We start from the raw sequence: 27,514 nt of genomic DNA, 5'->3' as shown, positions 1-27,514 counted from the left end.
CTGAGGCCAGGAGTTGAAAACCAGCTGGGGCAATACAGCAAGACACTGTCTCTATTTTTAAAAATAAATATAAATTAAACTGAAATATATAAAACAATGACACAAAAGGTAGGAGGGAGTTAAATCCAGTTCAAGTATCTAAGGACTTGACCCTGGGAGACACAATGAGACTGTGCCTGGAAAAAAAAAATATATATATATATATATCTCTCTCTCTCTCAATCAAACAAAAAAAAAAAAGTAGAAATTAATGCAATAGAAAACAAATGTAAGTAGAAAAAAATGTAAAGCCGAAAGCTGGTCCCTTAAAAGAACTTACAAAATTGACAAACCCCCAACAAGACTGATTAAGAGACAATATATGAATTACTGATATCAAGAATTATTAAAAGGGAACATCACTACAGATCTTGCAGATAATAAGGATTATAAACCACTTTAAACTTACAAATTGGAAAGTCTGGGTGGCCTGAACAAATCTCTAGCGGGGAAAAATGCTTTATCTAAATAGACACATGAAGAAATATTCAAAATCCTACATCTACCTATAAAATTAATTCTAAAATTTTTCCTTCTCACAAGGAAAACCCTGTACCAGCTGGTTTTGCCAAAGAATTATTTCAAACATTTAAGGAAGAAAACACAAATTTCCTAGGAACTCTTCTAGGGAGTAGAAAAAGAAGGAATACATTCCACCTTGTTTTAAGAAACCAGCATAACCTTGATACCAAATCCCAACAAGGGCACTGAAGGAAACTGAAATTATAAGTCAATCTTTCTCGTGAATATAAATGCAATAATCCTAAACAAAATACTACCAAATATAATCCAGTAAAAGGAGAATACATCAAGATCAGGTTGGAATTATTCTACAATTGTAAATTTTTTTTAAAAGGGAGGTGCTCTTTCTCAGGAGCTCCTGAGGTTGCTTCCCCAGGCTACAAACAATATGCAATTAAAAAAAAAAAAAAAAAAAGCAAGGCGCAGTGGCGTGCGTCTATAATTCCAACTACTTGAGAGGCTGAGGTGGGAAGATCACTTTAGCCCAGGAGTTCAAGGCTACAGCGAGCTATGATGGTGCCACTGCACTCCAGGCTGGGTAATGGAGCAAGACCCCATCTCAAAAATAAACAAACAAAAACAGTTAAATTCCCACATAACAGAAAAATCACACGACTGTCTCAAAAGATGCAGAAAATCCATGTTAAGAAATTTAATACCTGCTCATGGTTTTTAAAAAACTCTTGGCAAACTAAGAAGAGGAGAATTTTTACATTTTGATAAAGAATATCTACAGGGCCAGGTGTGGTGGCTCACAGTGGTAATCCCAGCACTTTGGGAGACCAAGGTGAGAGGATCGCTTGACACCAGGAGTTGGAGACTAGTCTGGGCAACCGAGTGAGTACCCTTTTCTTAAATTACCAGATCTCAAGACAGACTATATCTATGGGAATTTAGACATTGTGCTATTTGTGCAAAGATGACAAAAAGATCAAAGGAGCAGAAGAGAGTCCAGAAACAGACCCACACACTTACAGTCACTGGACTGAGATGACACTGCATGTAGTACACTGGGGAAAGAATAGTCTTTTAAGAAATTATGCAAGGTCAACTAGATATCCATTTAAAAAAAGAAAGAGACTCTCTTGGCCCCATCGCATACCATAAACAAAGTCAATTTCAGATGGAAGATTAAAAAATAGTTTTTAGAAGACAATGTAGAATATCTCATGAACTTGACCTAGCAAATTTCTTAAACAGGACACAAAGAGCATTAAACATTACTGAAAAGATGGATCAACTGGGCTACATTAAAAATTTTACACTTCTATGTATCAAAAGATACGACTGAGAGAGTGAAAAGGCAAACACAAGAGTCTAAAAACAATCTGTCATGCACATATGTACTCAGAATATAGAGAAAACTCCTTCAAATCAGTAAAAAACAAAACAGACAACCCAATCAACAGATGGGCAAAAGATAACCGTTTCACAAAAGACATCCAGGTGGCCAGTGAACACAGGTAGAGATGCTTTACCTCTGCATGTTCCTGGCCATCAGGGAGCAGCAAATTCAGACCATACTGAGCCACCTACCAGCTAACAGCCACCAGAACAGCTAAAATGTAAAGACCCAACAATACCAAGTGCTGAAGAGTACAGGAGCAACTGACTTCTCATACATTGCTGGGGTAGTACAAACTGTCACAACCACCACTTTTGGCACTCTCTACTGAGGCTGAACAAATGCACACACCATCATTTGCATTCCACTTCTTTGTAGAAATCCAACAGAAGTGTATACATATCCTCCGGCCTGGGCAACATGGTAAAACCCCACCTCTACAAAAAATACAAAAATTAGCGGAGGGTGTTGATGCGTGCCTGTATTCCCAGCTACTTGGGAGGCTGAGGCAGGAGAATTGCTTCAACCTGGGAGGTGGAGGCTACAGTGAGGCGAGATCATGCCACTGCACTCCAGCCTGGGCAACAGAGTGAGACCCTATCTCAAAAAAAAAAAAAAGGTTTATAGACATCTGCACCAAAAAACAAACAATATTAGGGGAGCATGTGTAAAAACTGGAAACAACCCCAAATGTCTGTGAGCAGTAGAAAGAGTAAGTTCTGTCTGTTCGTGCACGGGATGACCAGAGAGCAGGTGAGAATGAGCAAGCTGCATCTCACAAACATGATGCTAACGACAGAATGAAGAAGCAAAACATACAGATTATTTTACTTCACTTAAACAAAGTCGAGAACAGGCAAAAGTAATCAATGGTGAAAGGTCAAGACCTTGGTTAGCTCTGGGGGACAACTACTGGGAATAGTTAGGAGGGGACTTCTAGGAAGCCTGGTAATGTTCCATTTCTTGATCTGGGTGGTGGTATGCAAGTGTGTTAACTTTGTGAAAAGTCCACTGAGATGTATACTTACGATTTGTGAATTTTTCTGCTGTATGCTATAGTTATGTATATTTTTAAGTACACTCTAACTTGCCTCCATAATGTGCCAGGAGCACAAATGCACTTCCTGGACTCATTATCTGGTCACACTACCAGCCACCAAAGATGAACCAGATTCCAGGAAAGGGAAGGGTCCAAAACAAGTTTACTTAATAGTTTCCATTTTTGAAAGGCTGGAATCAGGTGCTCAGGTGGTAACGTGAACCGTCGGCATCATCATGTTATCCACTGAACTAGGCATTCCCAGGCTGCTACACTGAGCAGTGCCAGAAACAAATCACTGAGCAACCATGTCACCAGTGTGTGTGACAACCTCCACAGCCTGCGACTAACTGTACAAAACTCCTGTCACTTCCCTGACATGTCTTGTGTGCCCATTCTTTCCAAAACCTACCTTATTAAGTATATTAGTATTTGATATACACTTCAATACGTGTACCTTAAACTACAAATATAATAAAATCCTGGTAAAACATAAATTGGCTACTTCTTTTAAAATTGTAGTAATAAAATTCAACATAAATAAACTTGGTAATTTATAAGATCGAAATAAGAAAAATCTTAATGATTCTTTAATCCAACAAAAAAGGAACATAGAGCGCTAACATCAAATTATTGTTGCTAAAAAGGAAACCCACGTTTGGCTTATCAATCTTTCAGGAGAACTGACTACAGCCAAGAAACACATTAAGGCTAGTACTTATTCATTTACTAATTTATCACTGCAGACCCATCATGCGAGTATAAATGTGTGCTTATGCGGGTCTACCTGAATGCACCCCAAAGGCACTTATGATGAGTAACGTGGTGCCTAGACAGCTCTGAAACACATAAATAACCCACTTCTCTCCCACTATGCCCCGTGCCACTCACCTTACACTCTTCTAGTTTTTACTTTCTCCCTTTACCTACCATTAAGTAAATCCTCATTCAACTCCATGAGCAAAGTCTTTCAAACACTGGTCCAAATGTAACATACTCAGAGAAACAATTTCAGTTGTTCTAAGCTTTAAAAATCTTTTTTTTTTTTTTTTTGAGACAGGCTGGAGAGCAGTGGTGCAATCTTGGCTCACTGCAACCTCCACCTCCCGGGTTCAAGTGATTCTCATGCCTCAGCCTCTGAGTAGCTGGGACTACAGATGCGCGCTACCACGCTCTGCTAATTTTTGTATTTTTGGTAGAGACAGGGTTTTGCCATGTTGGCCAGGCTGGTCTCAAACTCCTGACCTCAGGTGATCCGCCTGCCTCAGCCTCCCAGAGTGCTGGGATTACAGGCATGAGCCACCACACCCGGCCTAAGCTTTAAAATTCTCATCTGCCAAGGAAAAAGTTGCTAAGGAATCAATCTCGAGTCTTCTATCCCCTAAAACAAATGTGACTTACAAAACCTAGATGTTCTGATAAAGGTGGGCTATCAAAATAATATTTTTTTTTTCCGTGAAATCAATCCTATTTGTCTATTAAATTACATTAGGAAATTAGAAATACATGAGATAATCTATGGGAAGTACAAGTTTAGCCAGAAAAGGCTTAAGACAACAGAATGGAGGCACCAAATAGATTGGTTGCTTCAGAGCCCTTTTTCAAAAAGGAGAACTTCCTGAACCTAGGCAGTTCCCAAAGATAGGAATGAAAATAATGAGGTATTTTCACATGACTTTAGAGTACAACGATTTGTTCTCCCTAAGAAGTTTAATCCCTAGGAACTTTGTATTTGACTTACAAACACCAGAAACTATCATTTCACAAATCGTTACGGAAAATACTCATCTGAAACATTAACAAAAGATGACACCAATAAAAAAACATTTAGTGGAGAAAAATCTATAGTTTCAGGTTAAAAGCACTCATACCTGTGGAAGTGCCGTGTTGAGCTGTCTCTGCAAGGAATCTCTTTCATGACCAACCTCGTGTAACTTCCCCTGGGTTAAGGCCAGCGTTTCTTGAGTCTCTCTCAGTGTATCAAGAAGGCGGTCCCTTTCTTCTAGCATGGAGACCATCAACTGTTCAAAATGTGAATCTGCATCTGGCTGTGAAGGGGAGCCGGAACCATGGCCTCCACCTCCTCCAGGGGGGGCTTCTGCTTCGCTGATGGTCGGCATCACCTCGCACATCATCTTGAAATGAAAGACCCAGGCTACAGTCATTAAGCGCAGAATACAGGTTCCCACAAATATGCAACTTTACAGGTATCTGTAGCTAAAAAGATGGGCAGCCTCATTATGCTCAGATCTGTTATGCTTTGTGTGTAAATAAGCTGGGAAAACATACACAGGGCAAATATTAAGTGCAAAAATACACAACATGAAGACATTAACATAGACAAAAATCCAGGGAAGGGGTCAAGATCCCAGAGGACTACCCTCACAAAAAAGGGCAACCCCTGGGGTAGTCTGTTTGCAAAGCTGTACTTGTTTTTGCTGAAAACAAGTGTGCTTCTGTTACCTATTTTTTTTACTTCCCAGTGGGGTGGGGAGGGGGGGGGTAGGGGGGGAGAAAGTCAAAACACATGTCACCCAATCATTTTTCAGAAAAAGCACAGAAGGAGCATACAACCAGCAAAACTGACAAGTACAAAATCTATCAGGCATCTTGCAGGAATGTGTGCAGTCAGCTCCCGGGAAGAACTGACGGCTCCCTGAATTCTTGGGCTGGATTTGGTGAGCACTAAAAGGAACCGGATTCGTTAAACGCTGGTAGAAGTGTTTTCCAATGGCTGCAACGGTTGGTCAACCTAACTTACGTAAGTTTACAACCGAAAAAAAAATCCACAATGGAAACATAGCAGGTCGATACAGCCGGGGGCGGCTAGGAAAGAGGGAAAAGTGAAAGGTGAGATTACGAGAGTCTATTAAGTGTCTGGGATATAAAGACAGCGCCAGGGAAAGGGGAAGTCGCTTCTGAGCCTTTCGGGCAGTATTGGGGGCGCGGTGGACCCCTGAGAGGGGGATGCCCCAGACGGCGCACCTGATGGGGATGGTGACCTCCAGCCTGCTCGAGCCGCACTCCTCCCCTCTTGTATCAGGTGCGGCGGGAGCCCCGAACCCCGGGGGGTGAGGACCGTTGACAACGGAGCCCGCTCGGGCCAGGGCTTTCAGCGGCCGCAGGTCCCCGCCCCTCGCCCCAGCGCCCGGGTCACGGGGCGCGGGGCTCGGGAAGGGGCAGCGCGCAGTCCCCGGAGCCGTCCCTTGGGGCGCGGGGGTCCCGCCGGAGCTCTCCCAGCGCGACCCGGCGCCGCGGCCTCGCCCCCACCCGTCCCGGAGCGCACCCTTCCCCGCGGAGACATCTAATCGGCTGCGTGGCCGCCGCGGAGACCGGGACGCGCCGGTGACGCCTGGGCCCCGAGCCTGCCTCAGTGTCCCGCTCCCTTACCTTGCTCGCCGGCGGGAGCGGGCGAGGAGGCTCCGCGGCGGCTCGCGGGCGGCTGCTCGCTCCGGGCGAGCTTGGGAGCCGACGAAAGCAGCCCGCGGCCGGCGTCCGCCTGCCCGCCCCACGCCGCGGCCCCGGGGCCCGCCGCCCCAGTCACTAAGGCCGGCCCGCAGCCGGACACTGGCGGAGCGGAGGAGGAGCGGGCCCGGCTGCGCGGCGCCGGCGTCTACGTGCCCGACGTCGAGCGCGTCGGCGCGAGCGTCAGCACCGCCCCGGGGGCGGGGCCCGAGGAGCACCGCGGCCCGAGTACGCAAGCGCTGTCTCCTCAGGAGGGGGCGGGCGGCGGCTCCGGGGCACTGATTGGCTGAGCTAGACGGGAGCCACGCCCCTCAGGCCCCGCCCGGGTCGCGGGGGAGGGGGCGGTCTCCGGGATGAGCCACAGGTGGGCGCTCAGGTGCTCGCCGGGTTAGCGTCTTCCTCCGGGCGTCCCCAGTCTCCTCCCACGGCTGCAGGGACGCCGGAGGCCTTTGCCGAGTGTCTACCGCGCCTCGAGTTCTGAGCTGGACGCGTCCGGCACGTCAGGTCCCTCCCGAGCTGGAGGCTCTGGATTCGCACCTTGCAGAAGAGCGAACCGAGGCTTCAGTCACCACCGAGGACCCAGACCCCGCCCGCCGCGGCGCCCCCACGGTCTCCCTGGGCCTGATCTGGGTTCAGAAGGACGCAGTTCCCGCCAGGACCCACTTACGGAGCGCTGCCTGCCGCACCTGGGGACGTCCCGGCACAGCGTCCAGCGTGCAGGCTTTGCCGCTGTGGCTTTCACTCTGCAGCGTGGGCCCGGGCGACTCGGGAAACCCGCCTGGGCTTCAGCGCCTCCGATGTAGGATGGGAAAATGATGCAGACCTACCTGCGAGGCTGCTTTAAGACATGAATCAGATGTGAAGAGCGACTAGTTGAGAGCCTGACGGGCAGCACTGCGCGAGTCTTGGCCATTTCATCCTTTCCGCAAGTTTTTTTTTTTTTTTCCAGACGTTGTTTCACTCTTGTCACCCAGGCTGGAGTGCAATGGCGCCATCTCGGCTCACTGCAACCTCTGCCTCCCGGGTTCAAGTGATTCTCCTGCCTCAACCTCCCGTGTAGCTGGGATTACAGGCGCACGCCACCAAGTCCAGATAATTTTGTATTTTTAGTAGAGACAGGATTTCTCCATGTTGGTCGAGCTGGTCTCGAACTCCTGACCTCAGGTGGTCTGCCCGCCTCGGCCTGCCAAAGTGTTGGGATTACAGGCGTGAGCCACTGCGCCTGGCCTCAGCAAGAATTTTTAAACATCTACTATGGGCCAAGTCTTGTGCTAGATGTTGCAGATACGGAGATGAATAGAGACACCTCTAATTAATTAAAGCGGATGCCCTCCCCACTCCTCCCAGGATTTGACTCGGAGCACAAACTCTTCACAAACCAAAATGTCAGGACACCATCGCCAGTGTCCACTGGCCACTGCTGTTGGTGTGAGGCAGCCAGGAGCCCCTCAGAACTAGTAAGTCTGAGAAGAGGCTGCACGGGGCCTAGGAGAGGGAGAAATGAGCCCGTCCAAGGTGAATTCCTTGATTCTCCATTGTGAGTGCACCAAGAACAAGCACTCCCTCCGACTGACTCTCGCCTACCAGGATCTGGAACACCTTCCATTAATTTATTCGTTCATTCAATAAATATTTATTGACTGACTACACATAGATATGAATATGTACTTTTTGCCCCTAGTTTCTTGCTATTTTAAAAGTGTAAAAATGGCCAGGTGAGGCCGGGTGCGGTGGCTCAAGCCTGTAATCCCAGCACTTTGGGAGACCCAGGTGGGCGGATCACTTGAGGTCAGGAGTTCAAAACCAGCCTGGCCAACATGGTGAAACCCTATCCCTACTAAAAATACAAAAATTAGCCGGGTGTGGTGGCGGGCATCTGTAATCCCAGCTACTCAGGAGGCTGAGGTGGAAGAATAGCTTGAACCTGGGAGGTGGAGGTTGCAATGAGGAGATCATGCCACTGCACTCCAGGCTGGGAGACAAAGCGAGGCTCTGTCTCAGAAAAAAACAAAACAAACAAAAAAAAACATTGGCCAGGTGCAGTGGCTCACGTCTGTAATCCCAGCACGCTGGGGGGCCAACGTGGGAGGATTGCTTGAGCCTGGGCAATATATCGAGACCCATGTCTATACAAAAAATTAAAAATTAGTCCAGCAAGGTGGGCCACACCTGTAGTCTCAGGTACTTGGGGGGTTGAGGTGGGAGGATCGCTTGAGCCTGAGAGGTCGAGGCTGCAGTGAGCTGTGATTGTGCCACTGCATTCCAGCCTGGGTGCCAAAGCGAGACTCTGTCTCAAAAATAATAAAATTGTAAAGTTGATCGCTTAGATGAGGTGTTCTGCAAGTACCCTGTACCTCTCCACACCCCAGCAATTCTGCACAACTCCCAAGTTCCCCTGAACCACTGTCTGAAACCAGCAAATTTCCAGCTCTCCTTAGGGGTACCTGCTTAATGCAGCCAGCTTATGTTTGCACCATGCTCATAAAGTGTCTGTTTTCTAAGAAATTGGCTCAAGGCCGGGCGCGGTGGCTCACGCCTGTAATCCCAGCACTCTGGGAGGCCGAGGTGGGCGGATCACGAGTTCAGGAGATCGAGACCATCCTGGCTAACACAGTGAAACCCTGTCTCTACTAAAAATACAAAAAATTAGCCGGGCGTGGTGGCAGGCGCCTGTAGTCCCAGCTACTCGGGAGGCTGAGGCAGGAGAATGGCGTGAACCCGGGAGACGGAGCTTGCAGCGAGCCGAGATCACGCCACTGCACTCCAGCCTGGGCAACAAAGCGAGACTCCATCTCAAAAAAGAAAAAAAAAGAAAAATCGGCTCAAGATCAAAATTTAGTTCGGCAGGGTAGAATGTTCATTCATTTCATGAATATTTGTGCAGCATGTATGAGCCAAGCATGGCTTAGGTCTTGGGAACGCAGAGCTAAGACATCACTTCTAGTATGAGTTCACAGTCTGGAGAAAGAGAAGAAAAACAGACTATTGCAATGTCTGTCCCGTAAACAGTGTGTGACTTGGTGCTGTGGAATCACAGGGAAGGGAGGAACCCGCTCTCCAGCTGGCATCATGGGGGCTTCATAGAGGAGGCAATATCTGAGCTGGGTCTTGAATGATGTGGGATTTTTCCAGCGGAGAAGGGAGACACCCAGTTGGTATAGCTCCAGGAAAATGAGAATTCTGAATTTCATTTTATTTCTTTCTTTTCTTTCTTTTTCCTTCCTTCCTTCCTTCCTTCCTTCCTTCCTTCCTTCCTTCCTCTATCTCTCTCTCCCTCCCTCCCCTCCCCTTACCCTTCCTTTGTTCTTTTTCTCTCTCTTTTTTTTTTTTTTTTTTAAGACAGGGTCTCATGTAGTCACCTAGGCTGGGATATAGTGGTTCGAACACAGTTTACTGCAGCCTCTACCTCCCAGGCCCAATCAGTCATCTCACCTCAGCTCCCCAACAAGTAGCTGGGACTACCAGCACAGACCACCATGCCTGGCTAACTTTTTTGTATTTTTGGTAGAAAAGAGGTTTCAGCATGTTGCCCAGGATGGTCTCAAACTCCTGAGCTCAAGCAATCCTCCCACCTCGCCCTCCCAAAGTGCTGGAATTACAGGCATGAGCCACCATTCATGGCCCTCATTCATTTTAATTCATTTATTATTTCATTCCCCCAGATCGCAAAATTAGTAAGGGGGAAATTGTAAACAACCTAAATGGCCAAGAAAACAAGATTGGTTAAATTATTGCACTTCCAAATGACAGAAAACTTGGTGACATTCACAGTCATTTTTTTTGATACTGAATCTTGCCCCGTCGCCCGGGCTGGAGTGCAGTGGGGTGATCTCGGCTCACTGCAGCCTCCGCCTCCTGGGGTTCCAGAGATTCTCCTGCCTCAGCTTCCTGGGTAGCTGGGATTACAGGCACACCTGGCTAATTTTTGTATTTTTAGTAGAGACTGGGTTTCACCATGTTGGACAGGCTGGTTTCGAACTCCTGACCTCAGGTGATCCATCCACCTCAGCCTCCCAAAGTGCTAGGATTACAGGTGTGAGCCACCGCACCTGGCCCACAGTCATATTTTAGATAACTACATATATCATGATTGTGGTGGTAGTTACATTACTATATACGTTTGTCAAATAACTGTACATTAATATGTAGAGTATGCCTTAATTTTTATACATAAACAAAAACTTTTTTAAAAAAGCAAATTCAAACAAGTATACAGAGTGTGAACCCCAATTTGAAAAAGAAAACAGTCTGTGTTTAGATTAAGAATGTATTATGTAAAATTTACCTTGTAGATGAATAACTCTAGAATGTTAAGGTGATACATTTTTAATAAAATGAGTTTTATATGACATGAACTATTCTTGAAATGAGAAATTAAATTTTAAGTTTCAAATTATGAAAGAAAAACATATGTCTACATAAGAAAATATTGTTACTGTAGTCAATTAGTTCTTTATCTTTCCCCACTTCCTGCATATATATATGTATATATTCTTGGAAGGAGATCCATCAGAATGTTCGCGGTGGTTATCTTTAAGTGGGATTGTGGTTGGAAGCTGCATTTCTTTCATTTTGCTAGTCTTTATTTTCTAGATACTTTATCATGAATGTGCATCATTATTATAATCAATAGGAAAACCTCCAATAAATGTTCATTAAAATTCAATCTGGACAAGTGAGAACCATGGAGAACTGCTTTCAGGAAGCTAACGTGACTTTCAGATGGATTTACTCATACCACCCAGCTAAACTACTTCCCAGAAGTATTTATCTGGAAAACATTTCTCAGAGCTTGGGTGACATGCTGTCACCCAAGGCTCTGTCAGGAAAACAGTGAAGATGGAAAATGTTTTCACTCCAGTTCTTCTGTAAAAGACTTGATAAAGAAATTATGATAGAAGGAGTGAGGAGGGAGCAGAGAATTTACCACTACTCCTGGGGTTTCATGTTTGCAAATGTGGCTGCGGTGGAGGTCAGCCAGCCTCTGCTCTCTAGAAGGTGCCTGGATGATGCAGTTAGTTGTCAACCATGAGCATCACTCAGGACACCTCTCCACTCCAGAGATGTAAGCGGCTTAAGAAGGAGGTTCCTGCGGGGATCGGTGTGGTCTGACCTCAATCATAGAGATCAGGATGTGCCCAAATCTACCCAGAACATGTAAAGCCACCTAATGAATGAGTGCTGTGACAACACAGTTCAGGGGGAGGTCTGAGCTGGAGGAGCCCTAGGGCGGTAGATGGTGGAGGATGTGGTCCTTCCTTTAAGAGAAGGGAGCCGAAACCCAGAGATGCAAAACAGATTTCCCTGTAGACACTCAGAGAGTTTGGGGCAGAGCTGGAGGTAGAGCCTTGAGTGAACCCAGGGCTCTCGATTCTCCGTCCTGTCCCCATGTTGTTGTGATCAAGGAGTGGCCTCTTTAAGGAACAACTGAAGAGAAAACATTTTACCAGTTGGTCTGCAGTGCAGCCGAAATAATTCAATTCCCAGGGCCAAGAGCTACCATTTTACTTATTCATCTCATTTCATTCTTTTTTTTTTTCCGAGATGAAGTCTCACTCTGTCGCCCAGGATGGAATGCAGTGGCACGATCTCAGCTCACTGCAACCTCTGCCTCCCAGGTTCAAGGGATTCTCCTGCCTCAGCCTCCTGAGTAGCTGGGATTACAGGCATGCGCCATCACGCCCAGCTAATTTTTGTATCTTTAGTAGAGACGAGGTTTCACCATATTGGTCAGGCTGCTCTCAAACTCCTGACCTCAGATGATCCACCCACCTCGGCCTCCCAAAGTGCTGGGATTACAGGTGTGAGCCACCGCCCCTGGCCACCATTTCATTCTTAAAATAGTTCTCCAGGGCTGGGAGGCGGAGGTTGCAATGAGCCAAGATGGTGCCACTGCACTCCAGCCTGGGCGACAGAGTGAGACTCCATCTCAAAAAAAAAAATAGTTCTCCCCATGGCTATGCCTGTATTCTTTCCATTTTGCAGATGAGAAAACTGAGCCCCTAGTGGCCATAAGCTGGGGAGATCATTGGCCTGAGTGTTCTGGTTTCCATGGCAGTTCAATGCCTCATGGTAAACCGATTAATTAAAAATTGGTCCATTGGCCAGGCGCGGTGGCTCACGCCTGTAATCCTAGCACTTCGGGAGGCTGAGGCGGGTGGATCACTTGAGGTCAGGATTTTGAGACCAGACTGGCCAACATGGCATAACACGGTCTCTACAAAAAAAATACAAAAATTAATCGAGCGTGGTAACACGCGCCTGTAATCCCAGTACTCGGGAGGCTGAGAGGCACAAGAATCGCTTGAACCCGGGACACGGAGGTTGCAGTGAACTGAGATTGTGCTACTGCACTCCAGCCTGGGCAACAGAGTGAGACTTCATCTCTAAAAAAAAAAAAAAAGAAAGAAAATTGGTCCATCAATGACTATGACTTGGTTTGTTCAGGTCAGTCCGAAGAGCACGGACACGGACACCTCTGGATGAAGTGATAATAAGAAAATTACAGAGCATTTTACAATTTCCAGAGCATTTTACAAAAAATCTTTAACCCATCTAACTCCCCAAATCCTCACAAGTATATCCTGCATCCTTTTACAGTTGAAAATACTGAGACCTAGAAGGATTAGATAACATACCCCACACCCCACAGTTTATGATTTGGTAAAAACAGTGACTTGAGCCCAAAACTCTCTGGCTCCAAAGCCAATGTTCTTGCTGCTACGTCAAAAGTTATCTCCAGGCCCCCAAAGCAGGAGTCAAACCCTTCCACCAGGGGTGGGACACCAAGGTACTGAGCCCTGGTCTCTGTATCTGTCTTCCTGATCCATCTTGTCTGAAATCATCTCCATTGCCCCTAACCCAACGCCAGGTATAGGGAGGTTCCCAATCCTTTGGGCATCTCCTGGCCGCCTGCATGGACATGAAGACTTTAGTCTCATTCATAATATAATGTATGTGTATAATTATATTTCAAAGGGAAGTCAAGCATTTTGCACCTTGCTTCTCTTGACAACCTCATTGTGTTCATCAAACAGAGCCACCTAATAAAAATGTCCCGCTGTTATAGGGAGAAGAGCCCAGACAGAGGTAGTCCAGCTCTCAGAGGTCTCAGCTGCACTCCCAGCTCTTTACCTTGCCCTGGGGCAAGGCACTAACCTCTACTAAGCCTCACTCTCCTCATCTGTCAAATGGGGATAATAACACCCACAGACCACCCTGCGATATTCGCTGAGGAACTCTTACGGCTGGAAATGAGAGTTGACTGCAGCAGCCCCCTCAGCTGGTCCCCTGCCTGGTCACCGTGCCCTCTTTGAAGACACCTCTGCACAGTGGGTGTGGATGCCGACCCTGGAGCCAGGTAGCTTGTGTCAGATTTGGCTCTGCTTCTTGGCCGTAGCTGTATACTCCTAGGTAAGCTGCTTGGCCTCTCTGGGCCAAATGTCCTCATTTGTAAAGCAAAGATGGTAGCACCACCTCATAGGATTTCCGTGAGGGTTGAGTTGGGAAGCGCCATATGAACAGTATTATCACTGGTGGAAGTCTTTTATATTTGCGCCATGCCCGTCCCCACAGCATGAATCAGGCTTGGACCAACTCTGCTAGCATCTTCTTCCCCTTTGCCCCTGACAAGCTAGAGTCCTGTTCTCATCCGTGACACATAAGGGAAAGTGTGCGGAGACTCCTGGGACTTCCCTCTCTGAAGAAAGAGAGAGCAGAAGAAAGCCCCATGGCCTCTGTCCTTGAGGACTGGGACTGGGGACTGTGGCAGCTGCTGTGAGACCATAAGGAAAGATTCTGCCCACTGTGCTTCCAGGAAATTCCTTCCCACCATCTCACAGGAAATCGGACCCTTTCCCAATCCTGAATAACAAGAAAAATCAGTCAATAAGGCTGAGTACAGTGGCTCATGCCTGTAATCCCAGCACTTTGGGAGGCCAAGGTGAGCAGATCACCTGAGGTCAGGAGTTTGAGACCAGCCTGGCCAACATGGTGAAACCCCGTCTCTACTAAAAATACAAAAAATTAGCCAGGCGTGGTGGCAGTCACCAGTAGTCCCCGCTACTCAGGAGGCTGAGGCAGGAGAATCCCTTGAACCTGGGAGGCAGAGGTTGCAGTGAGCCAAGATCACGCCATTGCACTGTAGCCAGGCAACAAAAGCAAAACTTCATCTCAAAAAAAAAAAAAAGCAAGCCCGGGTGCGGTGGCTCACGCCTGTAATCCCAGCACTTTGGGAGGCTGAGGCGGGCGGATCACGAGGTCAGGAGATCGAGACCATCCTGGCTAACACGGTGAAACCCTGTCTCTACTAAAAATACAAAAAATTAGCCGGGCAAGGTGGCGGGTGCCTGTAGTCCCAGCTACTCGGGAGGCCAAGGCAGGAGAATGGCGTGAACCCCGGGGGGTGGAGCCTGCAGTGAGCCGAGATCGCACCACTGCACTCCAGCCTGGGCGACAGAGTGAGACTCGGTCTCAAAAAAAAAAAAAAAAATCAGTTGATAGATGGAAAAAAAAGGGAAGAGTAGGATTCCCACGGGAAAAACAAACTTAACATAGAGGGAGGTTACCGACTCTAAGGAATGCACTGATGTCAAGCCAAAAGCTAGGGCAGGGCTGGGCATGGTGGCTTATGCCTGTAATCCTAGCCCTTTGGGAGGCCAAGGCAGGCGGATAAGGAGGTCAGCAGTTTGAGACCAGCCTGGCCAACATGGTGAAACCCCGTTTCTACTAAAAATACAAAAAATTAACCAGGTGTGGTGGCAGGCACCTATAATCCCAGCTACTCAGGAGGCTGAGGCAGGAGAATCACTTGAACCCAGGAGGCGGAGGTTGCAGTGAGCCGAGATAGCGCCATTGCACTCCAGCCCGGGCGACAGTGCAAGACTCCGTCTCAAAAAAAAAAAAAAAAAAAAAAAAGCTAGGGCAGGCTGGGCGCAGTGGCTCATGCTTATTATCTCAGTACTTTGGGAGGCTGAGACGGGTGGATCACCTGAGGTCAGGAGTTCGAGATCAGCCTGGTCAACATGCCCCGTCTCTACAAAAAATACAAAAAATAGCCTGGCGTGATGGCACATGCCTGTAATCCCAGCTACTTGGTAGGCTGAGGCAGGAGAATCACTTGAACCCAGAAGGCAGAGATTGCAGCGAGCTGAAATCACACCACTGCGCTCCAGCCTGGGCAACAGAGCAAGACTCTGTCTCAAAAAAAAAAACAGAAGTAATCATGCCACTGCACTCCGGTCTGGGCAATAGAGTGAGACCCCGTCTCCAAAAAAAAAAAAAAGCTAGAGTAGGAAGCGCTGACACGTGGAGCTGAAGGTTAAGGTCAACATTCCAACATTCCTAGAACTGGGACAGAAGTATGTGGGAGAGAACAAGTCCATCTTGCCTGTGGCTGTGCCCTGTTGTGTATGCCTGCCCTGGCCCCTGCCTCTGCCAAATGGTGAGTTATTCTTGAAAATAAATGTTGTTGAGTTTACACACATAGTGTATTTTATCCAAATCCTATGAGTGGTATTCTAAGAAATAAGCAGCTAAGTCCTCAAACCGGCAACTTCAATGTGTGATTTTGAATATTAGCACTGCGAACCTTGCTAACAGATCTCAATGTTCGTGTTATTTGAATCCTACCCAGTGTATTTGCTGGCATTTTCCAGAGTCTGAGTATTCACTGTGGGCTATAGTTTTTTTGTGAAGCAGATGAAATAGTTTCACCATTAAAAAAGTAATCTGGGCCGGGTGCAGTGGCTCACGCTTGTAATTCCAGCACTTTGGGAGGCCAAGGCGGGCAGATGGCTTGAGCCCAGGAGTTTGAGACCAGCCTGAGCAACATGGTGAAACCCCATCTCTACTAAAAATACAAAAACATAGCTGGGTGTGGTGGGTGCACGCTTGTAGTCCCAGCTACTCAGGAGGCCGAGGTGGGAGGATCACCTGAGCCCAGGAGGTTGTGCCTGCAGTGAGTGGTGATCGTGCCACTGCACTCCAGCCTGGCTGACAGAGTGAGATCCTGTCTCAGAAAAAATAAAATTAAAAAAAAAATAAAAAGTAACCTTACGGATGAGTCTCAAAGGCATTATGCTCAGTGAACTAAGTCAAGCACAAAGGATAAACACCGTGTGATTCCACTTACCTGAGGTCCCAGAGTAGTCAAATCCATAAAGACAGACAGTAGAATGGTGCATGCCAGGGGCTGGGGGAAGGGAAATGGGGAGATACTATTTAATGGGCACAGAGTTCCAGTTTTGCAAGATGAAATATTCTGGAGACGGCCGGGCGCAGTGGCTCATGCCTGTGATCCCAGCACTTTGGGAGGCCTAGGCAGGTGGATCACCTGAGGTCAGGAGTTCGAGACCAGCCTGACCAACATAAAGAAACCCTGTCTCTCCTAAAAATACAAAATTAGCCAGGCGTGGTGGCGCATGCCTGTAATCCCAGCTACCCGGGAGGCTGAGGCAAGAGAATCGCTTGAACCCAGAAGGCAGAGGTTGCGGTGACCCGAGTCTCACCATTGCACTCCAGCCTAGGTGACAGAGTGAAACTCCATCTCAAAAAAAAAAAAAGAAAAGAAAAATCCTGGAGATGGATGGTGGTGATGGTTGCATGCAGTGAAACACTGAGAAAGTACTTAATGCCACTGCACTGTGCACTCAGAAGTGGTTAAGATGGTAAATTTTGTGTTATGTGTATTTTACCACAAAATTAAAAAACAAAAAACAAACAAAAAATCTCTATCGGTGAGGGCAACATAGTGAGACCCTGTTTTACAAAAAAATTTAAAAACGAAGGCCAGGTGTGGTGGCTCATGCTTATAATCCCAGCACTAAGGGAGGCCGAAGTGAGTGGATTACTTGAGGTCAGGAGTTCAAGACCAGCCTGGCCAACATGGCCAAACTCCTTCTCTACTATAAATACAAAAATTAGCTGGGTGTGGTGGTGCACACCTATAATTCCAGCTACTCGGGAGGTTGAGGCAGGAGAATGGCATGCACCCGGGAGGCAGAGCTTGCAGTGAGCCGAGATGGCGCCACTGCCCTCCAGCCTGGGCGACAGAGCAAGACTCCGTCTCAAAATAAATAAATAAATAAATAAAAATAATAAAAAATGAGGCCAGGTGTGGTGGCTTACACCTGTAATCCCAGCACTTTGGGAGGCCAAGGTGGGCAGATCACCTGAGGTCAGGAGTTCAAGACCAGCCCGGCTAATATACGGCAAAACCCCATCTCTACTAAAAATACAAAAATCAGCCGGGCATGGTGACAAGTGTCTGTGATCCCAGCTATTAGGGAGCCTGAGGCAGGAAAATTGCTTGAACCCAGGAGGTGGAGGTTGCAGCAAGCCGAGATTGCACCACTGCACTCCAGCCTGGGTGACAGAACGAGACTTCATCTCAAAAAAAAAAAAAAAAAATGAGCTGAGCATGGTGGCATGAGCCTATAGTCCCAGCCACTCTAGAGACTGAGGTGGGAGGATCACTTGAGCCTAGGAGCCTGAGGTTGCAGTGACCTGTGATTGCACCACTGCCCTCCAGCCTGGGTGACAAAGCAAGACCTTGTCTCAAACAAACAACCCTATACTCTTCCTGTTGCCCAACTTGAGGATGCTTTTGGGCACAGTCCTAAGAAATTTTTCCACAACTGGAATATTTATGATGAAACAAAGATCAAGATTATGAGATAGGACAATTAAGCTTTTAAATGTTGGATATTTGTGGAATTATTCTAAGATTTTAAAAATTAATTTGACATTTATTGTTTACTAATATTCTTTTCTTTTAATTTTTTTATTATCAAATATCTGTATCAGATGGAGATTTTTTATGTTATTAAAATATGTAATACTGGCTGGGCGCAGTGGCTCATGCCTGTAATCCCAGCACTTTGGGAGGCCAAGGCGGGCAGATCTCTTGAGGCCAGGAGTTGAAGACCAGCCTGGCCAACATAGTGAAAACCTGACTTTACTAAAAATACAAAAATTAGCCGGGAGTGGTGGTGCATTACTGTAGTCCCAGCTATTTCAGAGGCTGAGGCAGGAGAATCGCTTGAACTCAGGAGGCAGAGGTTGCAGTGAGCCGAGAACGTGCCACTACATTCCAGCCTGGAGACTCTGTCTCAAAAAAAAAAAAAAAAAAAAATTGTCAAAATATATTGGTTTATAATAAGAACCATGCGCTTCAGATTTTTAAAAATTTTTTTACAGAAAACCTCTGAACCTGCTTATTATGGTCACCCATTCTTTACAAGCAAGTAAACACAATGTTTTTAATAAATACAAAATAACTTAGGGTTTGGGGAATTCTGATATCTCATGCCCATATCTTTTTTTTTTCCACATCTGCAAAAGATTTATTTTTTAAAGAAATGGATTCTGAGACAAAACAACATGGGGCAGAAGTATGGAATCGAAAATTGGGCTGGGCACGGTTGCTCACGCCTATAATCCCACCACTTTGGGAGGCCAAGGCGGGTGGATCACCTGAGGCCAGGAGCTTGAGACCAGCCTGGCCAACATGGCGAAACCTATCTCTACTAAAAATACAAAAATTACCCAGGCGTGGTGGCGCGTGCCTGTAATCCCAGCTACTCGGGAGTCTGAGGCCGGAGAATCGCTTGAACCCAGGAGGCAGAGGTTGCAGTGAGCCAAGATCATGCCACTGCACTCCAGCTTGGGGAACAGAGTGAGACTTCATCTCAAAAATAAATAAATAAATAAATAAATAAATAAAATAAAATAAATGTGAATGTAAGCTGTTTCGCTAATTTTTTTGTGTGTTTTTGTTTTGTTTTGTTTTTTGACACAGAGTCTTGCTCTGTCACCCAGGCTGGAGTGCAGTGGCGCGATCTCAGCTCACTGCAACCTCCGCCTCCTGGGTTCAAGTGATTCTCCTGCCTCAGTCTCCAGAGTAGCTGGGACTACAGGCGCACGCCACCACGCCCGGCTAATTTTTGTATCTTTAGTAGAGATTGGGTTTCACCATGTTGGCCAGGATGGTCTCAATCTTTTGACCTTGTGATCTGCCCGCCTCGGCCTCCCAAAGTGCTGGGATTACAGGCATGAGCCACCGTGCCTGGCCCACTAATTGTTTTATAACCACAACCAACTAGTACAAAGAATGCCCTGAACAAAACACAGTCAAGGGGCTGGGTGCGGTGGCTCATGCCTGTAATCCCAGCACTTTGGGAGGCTGAGGCAGGCGGATCACTAGATCAAGAGGTCGAGACCATCCTGGCCAACATGGTGAAACCCCATCTCTACTAAAAACACAAAACTTAGCCAGGCATGGTGGAGCGCGCCTGGTCCCAGCTACTTGGGAGGCTGAGGCAGGAGAATCACTTGAACCCAGGAGGCAGAGGTTGCAGTGAGCCAAGATTGCGCCACTGCACTCCAGCCCGGCAACAGAGCAAAACACCGTCTCAGAGCAAAACTCCGTCTCAAAAACAAACAAACAAACAAAAAAACAACAACAAAAAACCCAACAACACAGTCAAGACTCAAAGATCAAGGTGTTCCCTTAGTACAACCTGGCATTTAGAATTCAGGCTGTGTCCTTGTTTTTGAATGACATTCTCGAGTCTTGAAGATTAATATCTGTTGGGAATTTGGAAACCGTGTCTGCTAATGTGCTAAGGAAAGACTACTGGAAGGCTTGTGCCCACTGGGAGCTGCCCCCTAGCAGGCTTGTTAAGTGAATAGTAAACACCTGTGTCTGTGTGGGCACCTTCCGTTAGTTGAGTGTTTGATGCTGTAGGCAATAGCATAGCAGTACAACCACAAAAGCTCTTTCCTTTCTTCCTAGCAGTTTCTTTCTTTCTTTTTTGGTAGAGAGAGATTGGGAGTGGGGACAAGGAACAGGGAGAGTGGTGGTGGTGGGGGCCTCACTATGTTGCCCAGACTGATCTCGAACTCAAGCGATCCTCCCACCTTAGCCTCCCAAAGTGCTGAGATTACAGGTATGAGCCATTGTGCCCAACAAATGATGCTTTTTCTTTTTATTTATTTAATACCAGCTAACTTGACAGATGAGACACTTCTTAAAATACCTTTTTTTTTTTTTGAGACGGAGTTTTGCTCTTTCACCCAGGCTGGAGTGAAGTGGCGCGATCTCGGCTCACTGCGACCTCCGCACCCCCCACCCCCACACTCCTGGGTTCAAGTGATTCTCCTGCCTCAGCCTCCCAAGTAGCTGGGATTAGAGGCGTCCACCACCACACCCAGCTAATTTTTGTATTTTTAGTAGAGATGGGGTTTCGCCATGTTGACCACGCTGGTCTCGAACTCCTGACCTCAGGTGATCCACCCACCTCGGCCTCCCAAAGTGCGAGGATTACAGGCGTGAGCCACAGTTCCTGTCCTCTTTTTTCTTTTTTAAATGTTTTTTTACATTTTTTTTTTTCTTTTGAGATGGCTCACTCTGTTGTCCAGGCTGGAGTGCAATGGCATGATCACAACTCACTGCAGCCTTGGCCTCCTGGACTCAAGGGATCCTCCCTCCTCAACCTCCCGAGTAGCTAGGACTAACAGCATGTGCCACTGGGCTGGGCTTATTTTTTTTATTTTTTGTAGAGATGGGGTCTCCCTATGTGGCCCAGGCTGGTTTTGAACTCCTGGGCTCAAGGGATCTTCCTACTTCGACCTCCCTAAGTGCTAGGATTATAGGCGTGAGCCACCACACCTGGCCAATGACATTTCTTAAAATTACTTTTTTTTTTTTTTTTTTTAGTATGTACAGAAAGGATGTGACAACTGTTAGATGTTGTAATTGTATTCATTCATTCATCCAACAGACATTCTGGTGTGGAGCCACTTTATGCCAGGCACCGGGCCAGGCGCTGAGGGTACATCAATAAATCAAGACATCATAACACACAGTCTTGACGGCTAAACAGATGAAGAAGTAAAAAATATGTAAATCAAGACATAGAATGCATAGTCTCGGTGGCTAAACAGATGAAGAAGCAAAAAATGTGTAATCTGGTTTGAAAAGTGGTGTGTGCTGCAGGTAGTGACAGCTCTTTAAAGGGGTGCATGTTAATTGGATCTGCGAAATGGAGGCCACAGAGTTGAGCTTGCCCTGCGGCTGTGAGCTCGGATCAGTCTTCCTAAGAAGGGAGGGCCCTCCAGCTCCTCCCATCACATGGGAAACACGATGAGCTGCTCCCAAAAGAAATCAGAGAGGCAGACAAACTCACAGGGGACTAACTACAGATGGGGTGGCTTCAACAGACGATTATCCTCACACATTCTGGAGGCTGAAGTCCGAGATCATGGCGTGGAAAGGTTGGTTTCTCTCTCCCTGGATGGCCGACTTTTCCTTGTGTCCTCACATGACTGTCCCTCTGTGCATGTCTGTGTCCTAATCTCCTCTTCTGATAAGGACACCAGTCATATGGGATATGGGATTAGGACCCACCCTAACAGCCTCATTTGAATTTAATCACCTCTGTAAAGACCCCATTTCTAAATACAGTTGATTTCCGGGGTACTGGGGGTTAGAACGTCAACATCGGAATTGGAGAAAGTGGGGGCACAGTTCAGGCCGTAACAGCCCACCTCGACGGCGTCCTTGGCCATCTCTGGTGAGACTCATGGGACTCCTCCCCCACCTTCAGCATCAGCGCCTGGATACCACATTTCCATTTTCCAGGCGAGACAGCTGACAAGGGTAAAGCAGAACCGCCAGGGATGAGACTCAAAGATCCCAGAATACATTTTACCCTATCGAGACCCTCATTTTAAAAATGAAACTGAGGCCGGGCGCGGTGGCTCACGCCTGTAATCCCAGCACTTTGGGAGGCCGAGGTGGGCGGATCACAAGATCAGGAGATTGAGACCATCCTGGCTAACACGGTGAAACCCTGTCTCTACTAGAAATACAAAAAATTAGCCGAGTGTGGTGGTGGGCACCTGTAGGCCCAGCTACTCAAGAGGCTGAGACAGGAGAATGGCGTGAACCCGGGAGGCAGAGCTTGCAGTGAGCTGAGATTGTGCCACTGCACTCCAACCTGGGTGACGAGCCAGACTCCGTCTCAAAAAAAAAGAAAAAAAAAAGAAAGACACTGAGGAGGCTGGGTGCAGGGGCTCAACGCCTGTAATCCCAACTCTTCCAGAGGCCGAGGTGGGTGGATCACCTGAGGTCAGGAATTCAAGACCAGCCTGGCCAACATGGTGGAAGCCCATCTCTACTAAAAATACAAAAAATTAGCCAGGCATGGTAGCACGCGCCTGTAGTCCCAGCTACTCGGGAGACTGAGGCAAGAGAATTGCTGGAATCTGGGAGGCAGAGGTTGCAGTGAGCCGAGATCGCACCACTGCACTCTTGCCTGGGCGACAGAGCAAGATTCTATCTCAAAAAAATAATAATAATAAAAATAAAACCGAGAACACCCCAGTTGGGAGTAGTTTCTTGGGCTAAATGATCCCCCCACACACACTTTTTCAGTTTGAGAGCAGTCACTGTTTATTAAATGACCAGATTACAAAAATAATCATGGCAAACCTGTCTCTACTAAAAATACAAAAATCAGCCGGGCATGGTGGCAGATGCCTATAATCCCAGCTACTCGGGAGGGTGAGGCAGGAGAATCGCTTGAATCCAGAGGCAGAGGTTACAGTGAGCTGAGATTGCACCATCGCACTCCAGCCTGGGGGACAAGAGCGAGACTTCGTCTCAAAAATAATAACAATAATAATCATGGCAGACACTTTAATTCACCCGTCTGATAAGCCTGCTGATCTGGCCTTCCCTGTTGACAGCAGCTCCACCTTCTGCAACATGGATGGGCTTTTTCTTCGTCCACCTCGTGAAAAGGATAATTTGAAGGGCCATGATGGGAGATTACTTGCTCCTTTTTGTTTTTTTTGGTTTGTTTTTTGAGATGGAGCCTTGCTCTGTCACCCAGTCTGGAGTGCAGTAGTGCGATCTCAGCTCACTGCAACTTCCGCCTCCCAGGTTCAAGTGATTCTCCTGCCTCAGCCTCTCGAGTAGCTGGGATTACAGACACCCACCACCACACCTGGCTAATTTTTGTATTTTTTGTAGAGATGGGGTTTTACCATGTTGGCCAAGCTGGTCTTGAACTCCTGACCTCAGGTGATCCACCCACCTCAGCCTCCCAGAGTGCTGGGATTACAGGCATGAGCCACTGCACCCAGCCTTTACTTGCTTCCTTGAAGCGTTTTCCAATGATATAGATCTCACGAATCAGATTCTCCACAGATGATGCCATACTTCCCGACAGACCGAGCAATCGCAGTGTTATCTGTCAGGGTAAATCCCTATTTTCACATGATGTTTTTCACTGTCATGCCTTAAAGATTACTGGAGAGTCATTCCCTTACGCCATATGTGTCATTTTTGTTGTTGTTTTGAGGCAGAGTCTTGCTCTGTCACCCGGGCTGGTGTGCAGTGGTGCAATGATGGCTCACTGCAGCCTTGACCTCCTGGGCTCAAGCAATCCTCCCATCTCAGCCTCCCAAGTAGCTGGGACCAGGGGCACATGCCACCGCACCCAGCTAATTTTTGTATTTTTAGTGGAAACGGGGTTTCGCCCTGTTGCCCAGGCTGGTCTCAAACTCCTGGGCTCAAGCGATGCACGTGTCTCGGCCTCCCAAAGTGCTGGGGTTACAGGCGTGAGCCACCGCGCCCGGCTGGAGTTGTAGGTTGTTAGCCACAGTTTGCTTTCACATGTAGCGGGTATTGGGTTCTTGATCCTGGCTGTTGTCTTTCCACGGCCTTGTGTTCACACTGTGTTTGGAAAGGAAGCTGTGGTCTTACAGGTCTTCACACATCAGTGCTTTATGTGTGCCTTACAGATCTTCATGGATCTGTGCTTTATGTTGCAGGAGGTCAGTAGGTTTAGGTTGGTTGGGTCTCTTCAAATGTGAAAAGTCCCCACATATCAGCCAGGCACAGGGGCTCACACCTGTAATTCCAGCATTTTGGGAGGCTGAGGCAGGCAGATCACCTGAGGTGAAGAGTTTGAGATCAGCCTGGCTAATATGGTGAAACTCCATCTCTACTAAAAATACAAAAATTAGCTGGGCTTGCTGGCGGGCACCTGTAATCCCACCTACTCGGGAGGCTGAGGTTGGTGAATCGCTTGAACGCAGGAGGCAGAGATTGCAGTGAGCGGAGATTGTGCCATTGTACTCCAGCCTGGGCGACACAGTGAAACTATGTCTCAAAAAAAAAAAAAAAAAAAAAAAACAGAAAAAGTCACCACATATCAAGGAAACGTGTCCCATGAATGGGGCCTTAAGAGCCTGCTCTTGCATGCTGCGTGAGTCCCCTGGCCCCCAGCCCGCCCTCCTCATCTCCCCTCAACCCAATGGCCTAGGACCCCACTGATGCCTCAGGGCCTGGAAGCCTCTCCCGCCACACCTTCTCCTGGTCCTGGGATGGCGAAATGACTGCTCACAATGTGGCCAGGATGGATGGAGGACATCATATTGTTCCTCTAGCCCAGTATTCTGAGAACCCGCTGGCTGTGATTCAGAATAAAGGAGAAATGAGGCCTGTTTCTTGGGCAGTGGAGGTGGGGATTTTTTTTTCTTTTTAATTTGGATTGAAGTTTTTAGCTGTGAGTAATGGTTGGCTTGTGCCAGAGAAGGCGGCACCTGTGCACAAGGATGGAGCCCAGAAGGCCTGAGCCTGGGGTTTAGGAGCCGCTGGGAGAGGCGGAGCTGCAGAAAGGAGCCACGGAGCTCCTGGGAGAGTGGGGCCCATGTTGTCTCAAGCCAGCAGCCAACACCACCCCCGAGATGGCTCCAGCTGGGACACAAAAGGAACCCATGGTTGTGCCGGGAAGTGTTGCCACAGCAGATTTCCAAGAACTGATTCTCAAAGAGAAGCCAGGCAGGGCTCCCAGCCCTGGCTCTGGGAACGCACAGACTGGGGGCTCCTAAACCCCTGAGCGCCACAGCCTCCCCAGGGAAGCCGGACCCTGTTAGCTCGTTGCACTCGATGGCTCCAGGCTTTTCACATGGGCGGAATGGAATGAACATGTGTGGGAATCATGACGAGGATTCCCAAGCCGCTTCCCAACATGGTAAAGTTGTAGGGTAGAACATTCCCACTGCAGACAAAGGCGTTCCTCACCCAAGCCTGAGCACACAGATGGTTAGAAATAGTCCAGGGCCATGTGGTGGGGGGCGCCTGTAGTCCCAGGAGACCGAGGCAGGAGAATCCCTTGAACCTGGGAGGTGGAGATTGCAGTGAGCTGAGATCATGCCACTGCACTCCAGCCCGGGCAGCAGAGGGAGATTCCATCTCAAAAAAAAAAAAAAAAAAAAAAAGAAAAGAAAGAAAAAAAAAGAAAAAAGAAAGAAAAAAAGAAAAAAAGTAGCTCAGGGCCGAAGTAGAGTGGGAGAAGGGCCCAAGGGCAGGGGTGGCCTTGGGGTCAGGAGGCAGGACTTTCATCGTACTGCAGGCAGGGCCAGAGAGGCGGTCTATCCACGTGCCTCCATCTGTGTGTACTCCTGTCTCGGTCTCCAGCACGAAGCAGGTGCTTGGCCATCATTTTGGGGAAACTACTGCCCATGGGGGCCTCCTAGGTGCCCAGCCAAGGTGTCTGAGCAGCTGTTTGCTTTGTGCTCTCGGCTCTATAGGCCAAGCAGGCTAAATCCACTTGAACTACAGTAATTCCTTCCTCCTGTGCTGGCTGGACACCTCACTGTGACACAGCACACCCTGCAGTCTCCTTTGGACTAGGCAAAGAAGGGTCCAGATCACCGCACAGGACCTTGTTCATTTAGGTGACAATGATCTCTTGAGGGTCTACAAAGGAAGAACTGGGAAGGCAGTATCTGGGGAGAAGGTGAGCCTTAAACACAAACGACACCCATGATTTCCTTCATTACTAGGTGAGACGTGCCCCACAGAACAAGGACAGGGTGCAAGGAGAGCTGACAACTGGGGCAAACCACACTGCAAGCGCTGAGCTAGTCTGATGGGGGAGGGCGGTGGGCAAGTGGGCTCTGTGATGGCAGCGCAGGAGGGAAGACCCGGCCCCCACTCTCATTCTCAGCTGCATCCTGGCAAACTCAGGCCATAGTCCAGAGGCTCCTTTCCTCCATCCTACTGAGCAGCCAGTGGGGTTGGAGGGGGCCTGAGATGTGGCCCCTGCCCCAAGACAGAGACAATAACACAAACATCTTCACACCACAGGGGGCCCTAAATTTTTGATCAAGCACTTTGACCACTAAGTAAATTTTGAGTGCCTTCCTGTAAGTAGTAGGTGAATAGTGGCCCTCAAAAAGATATGTTCATGTCCCAACCTTTGGTACCTGTGAATACGACCTTGTGTACAATAAGGGTCTTTGGCCGGGCACGGTGGCTCACACCTGTAATCCCAGCACTTTGAGAGGCCGAGGTGGGTGGATCACCTGAAGTCAGGAGTTTGAGACCAGCCTGATCAATATGGTGAAACCCTGTCTCTACTAAAAATACAAAAAAATTAGCCAGGCATGGTGGCATGCACCTGCAGTCTCAGCTACTAGGAAGGCTGAGACAGGAGAATTGCTCGAACCTGGGAGTTGGAGGTTGCAGTGAGCCGAGATTGCACCACCGCACTCCAGCTTGGGTGACAGAGCGAGACTCCATTTCAAAAACAAACAAACAAACAAACAAACAAACAAACAAAAATAAGGGTCTTTACAAAGGTAACTGACTTAGAGATCTCAAGATGAAAGCATCCTGGATTTAGGGTGACCCTAAATACAATGACTGTGTCCTTATCAGAAGAAGAAAGGACGCAGAGGCCAGGCGCAGTGGCTCACACCTGTAATCCCAGCACCTTGGGAGGCTGAGGCGGGTGGATCACCTGAGATCAGGAGTTTGAGACAAGCCTGACCAATATGGTGAAACCCCATCTCTACCAAAAATACAAAAATTAGCTGGGCATAATGACATGTGCCTGTAATCCCAGTTACTCGAGAGGCTGAGACAGGAGAATTGGTTGAACCGAGGAGACGGAGGTTGCAGTGAGCCGAGATCATGACACTACACTCCAGCCTGGGCAACAGAGTGAGACTCCATCTCAAAAAGGAAAAAAAAAGAAGGAGAAGAAGAGACACAGACAAAGAGACACACAGGGACAAGGCCACGC

The 27,514-nt window shown here is 47.8% G+C and overlaps 1 protein-coding gene across 38 annotated transcripts in view; it reads right to left on the bottom strand.

The window, feature by feature from the left end:
- The window catches only part of PPFIA1 (PTPRF interacting protein alpha 1), a 118,460-nt gene extending 111,990 nt beyond the window's left edge, over positions 1 to 6,470 (bottom strand). For 29 of the 38 annotated variants that reach the window (XM_016921448.3, XM_016921453.3, XM_016921450.3 and 26 more), the window contains exons 1-2: positions 6,336 to 6,470; positions 4,817 to 5,080 (exon numbers count right to left, since the gene is read on the bottom strand). In XM_016921448.3, coding sequence (XP_016776937.1) covers positions 4,817 to 5,080 — 264 coding nt within the window. In that variant the 5' untranslated portion in view covers positions 6,336 to 6,470. Of the gene's footprint in view, positions 1 to 4,816; positions 5,081 to 5,930; positions 6,117 to 6,335 lie in introns of those variants that run through there. The other 9 variants (XM_054662486.2, XM_063783139.1, XM_063783141.1 and 6 more) reach the window with 3 other exon arrangements.
- Between the last annotated feature and the right edge of the window lie 21,044 nt (positions 6,471 to 27,514).

This window comes from Pan troglodytes, chromosome 9 (genome assembly GCF_028858775.2).
Source record: "Pan troglodytes isolate AG18354 chromosome 9, NHGRI_mPanTro3-v2.0_pri, whole genome shotgun sequence".
NCBI classification, from domain to species: Eukaryota; Metazoa; Chordata; class Mammalia; order Primates; family Hominidae; genus Pan; species Pan troglodytes.
Note: the sequence above shows the minus strand (reverse complement) of the source record. Positions and strands in the feature narration are given on the sequence as shown.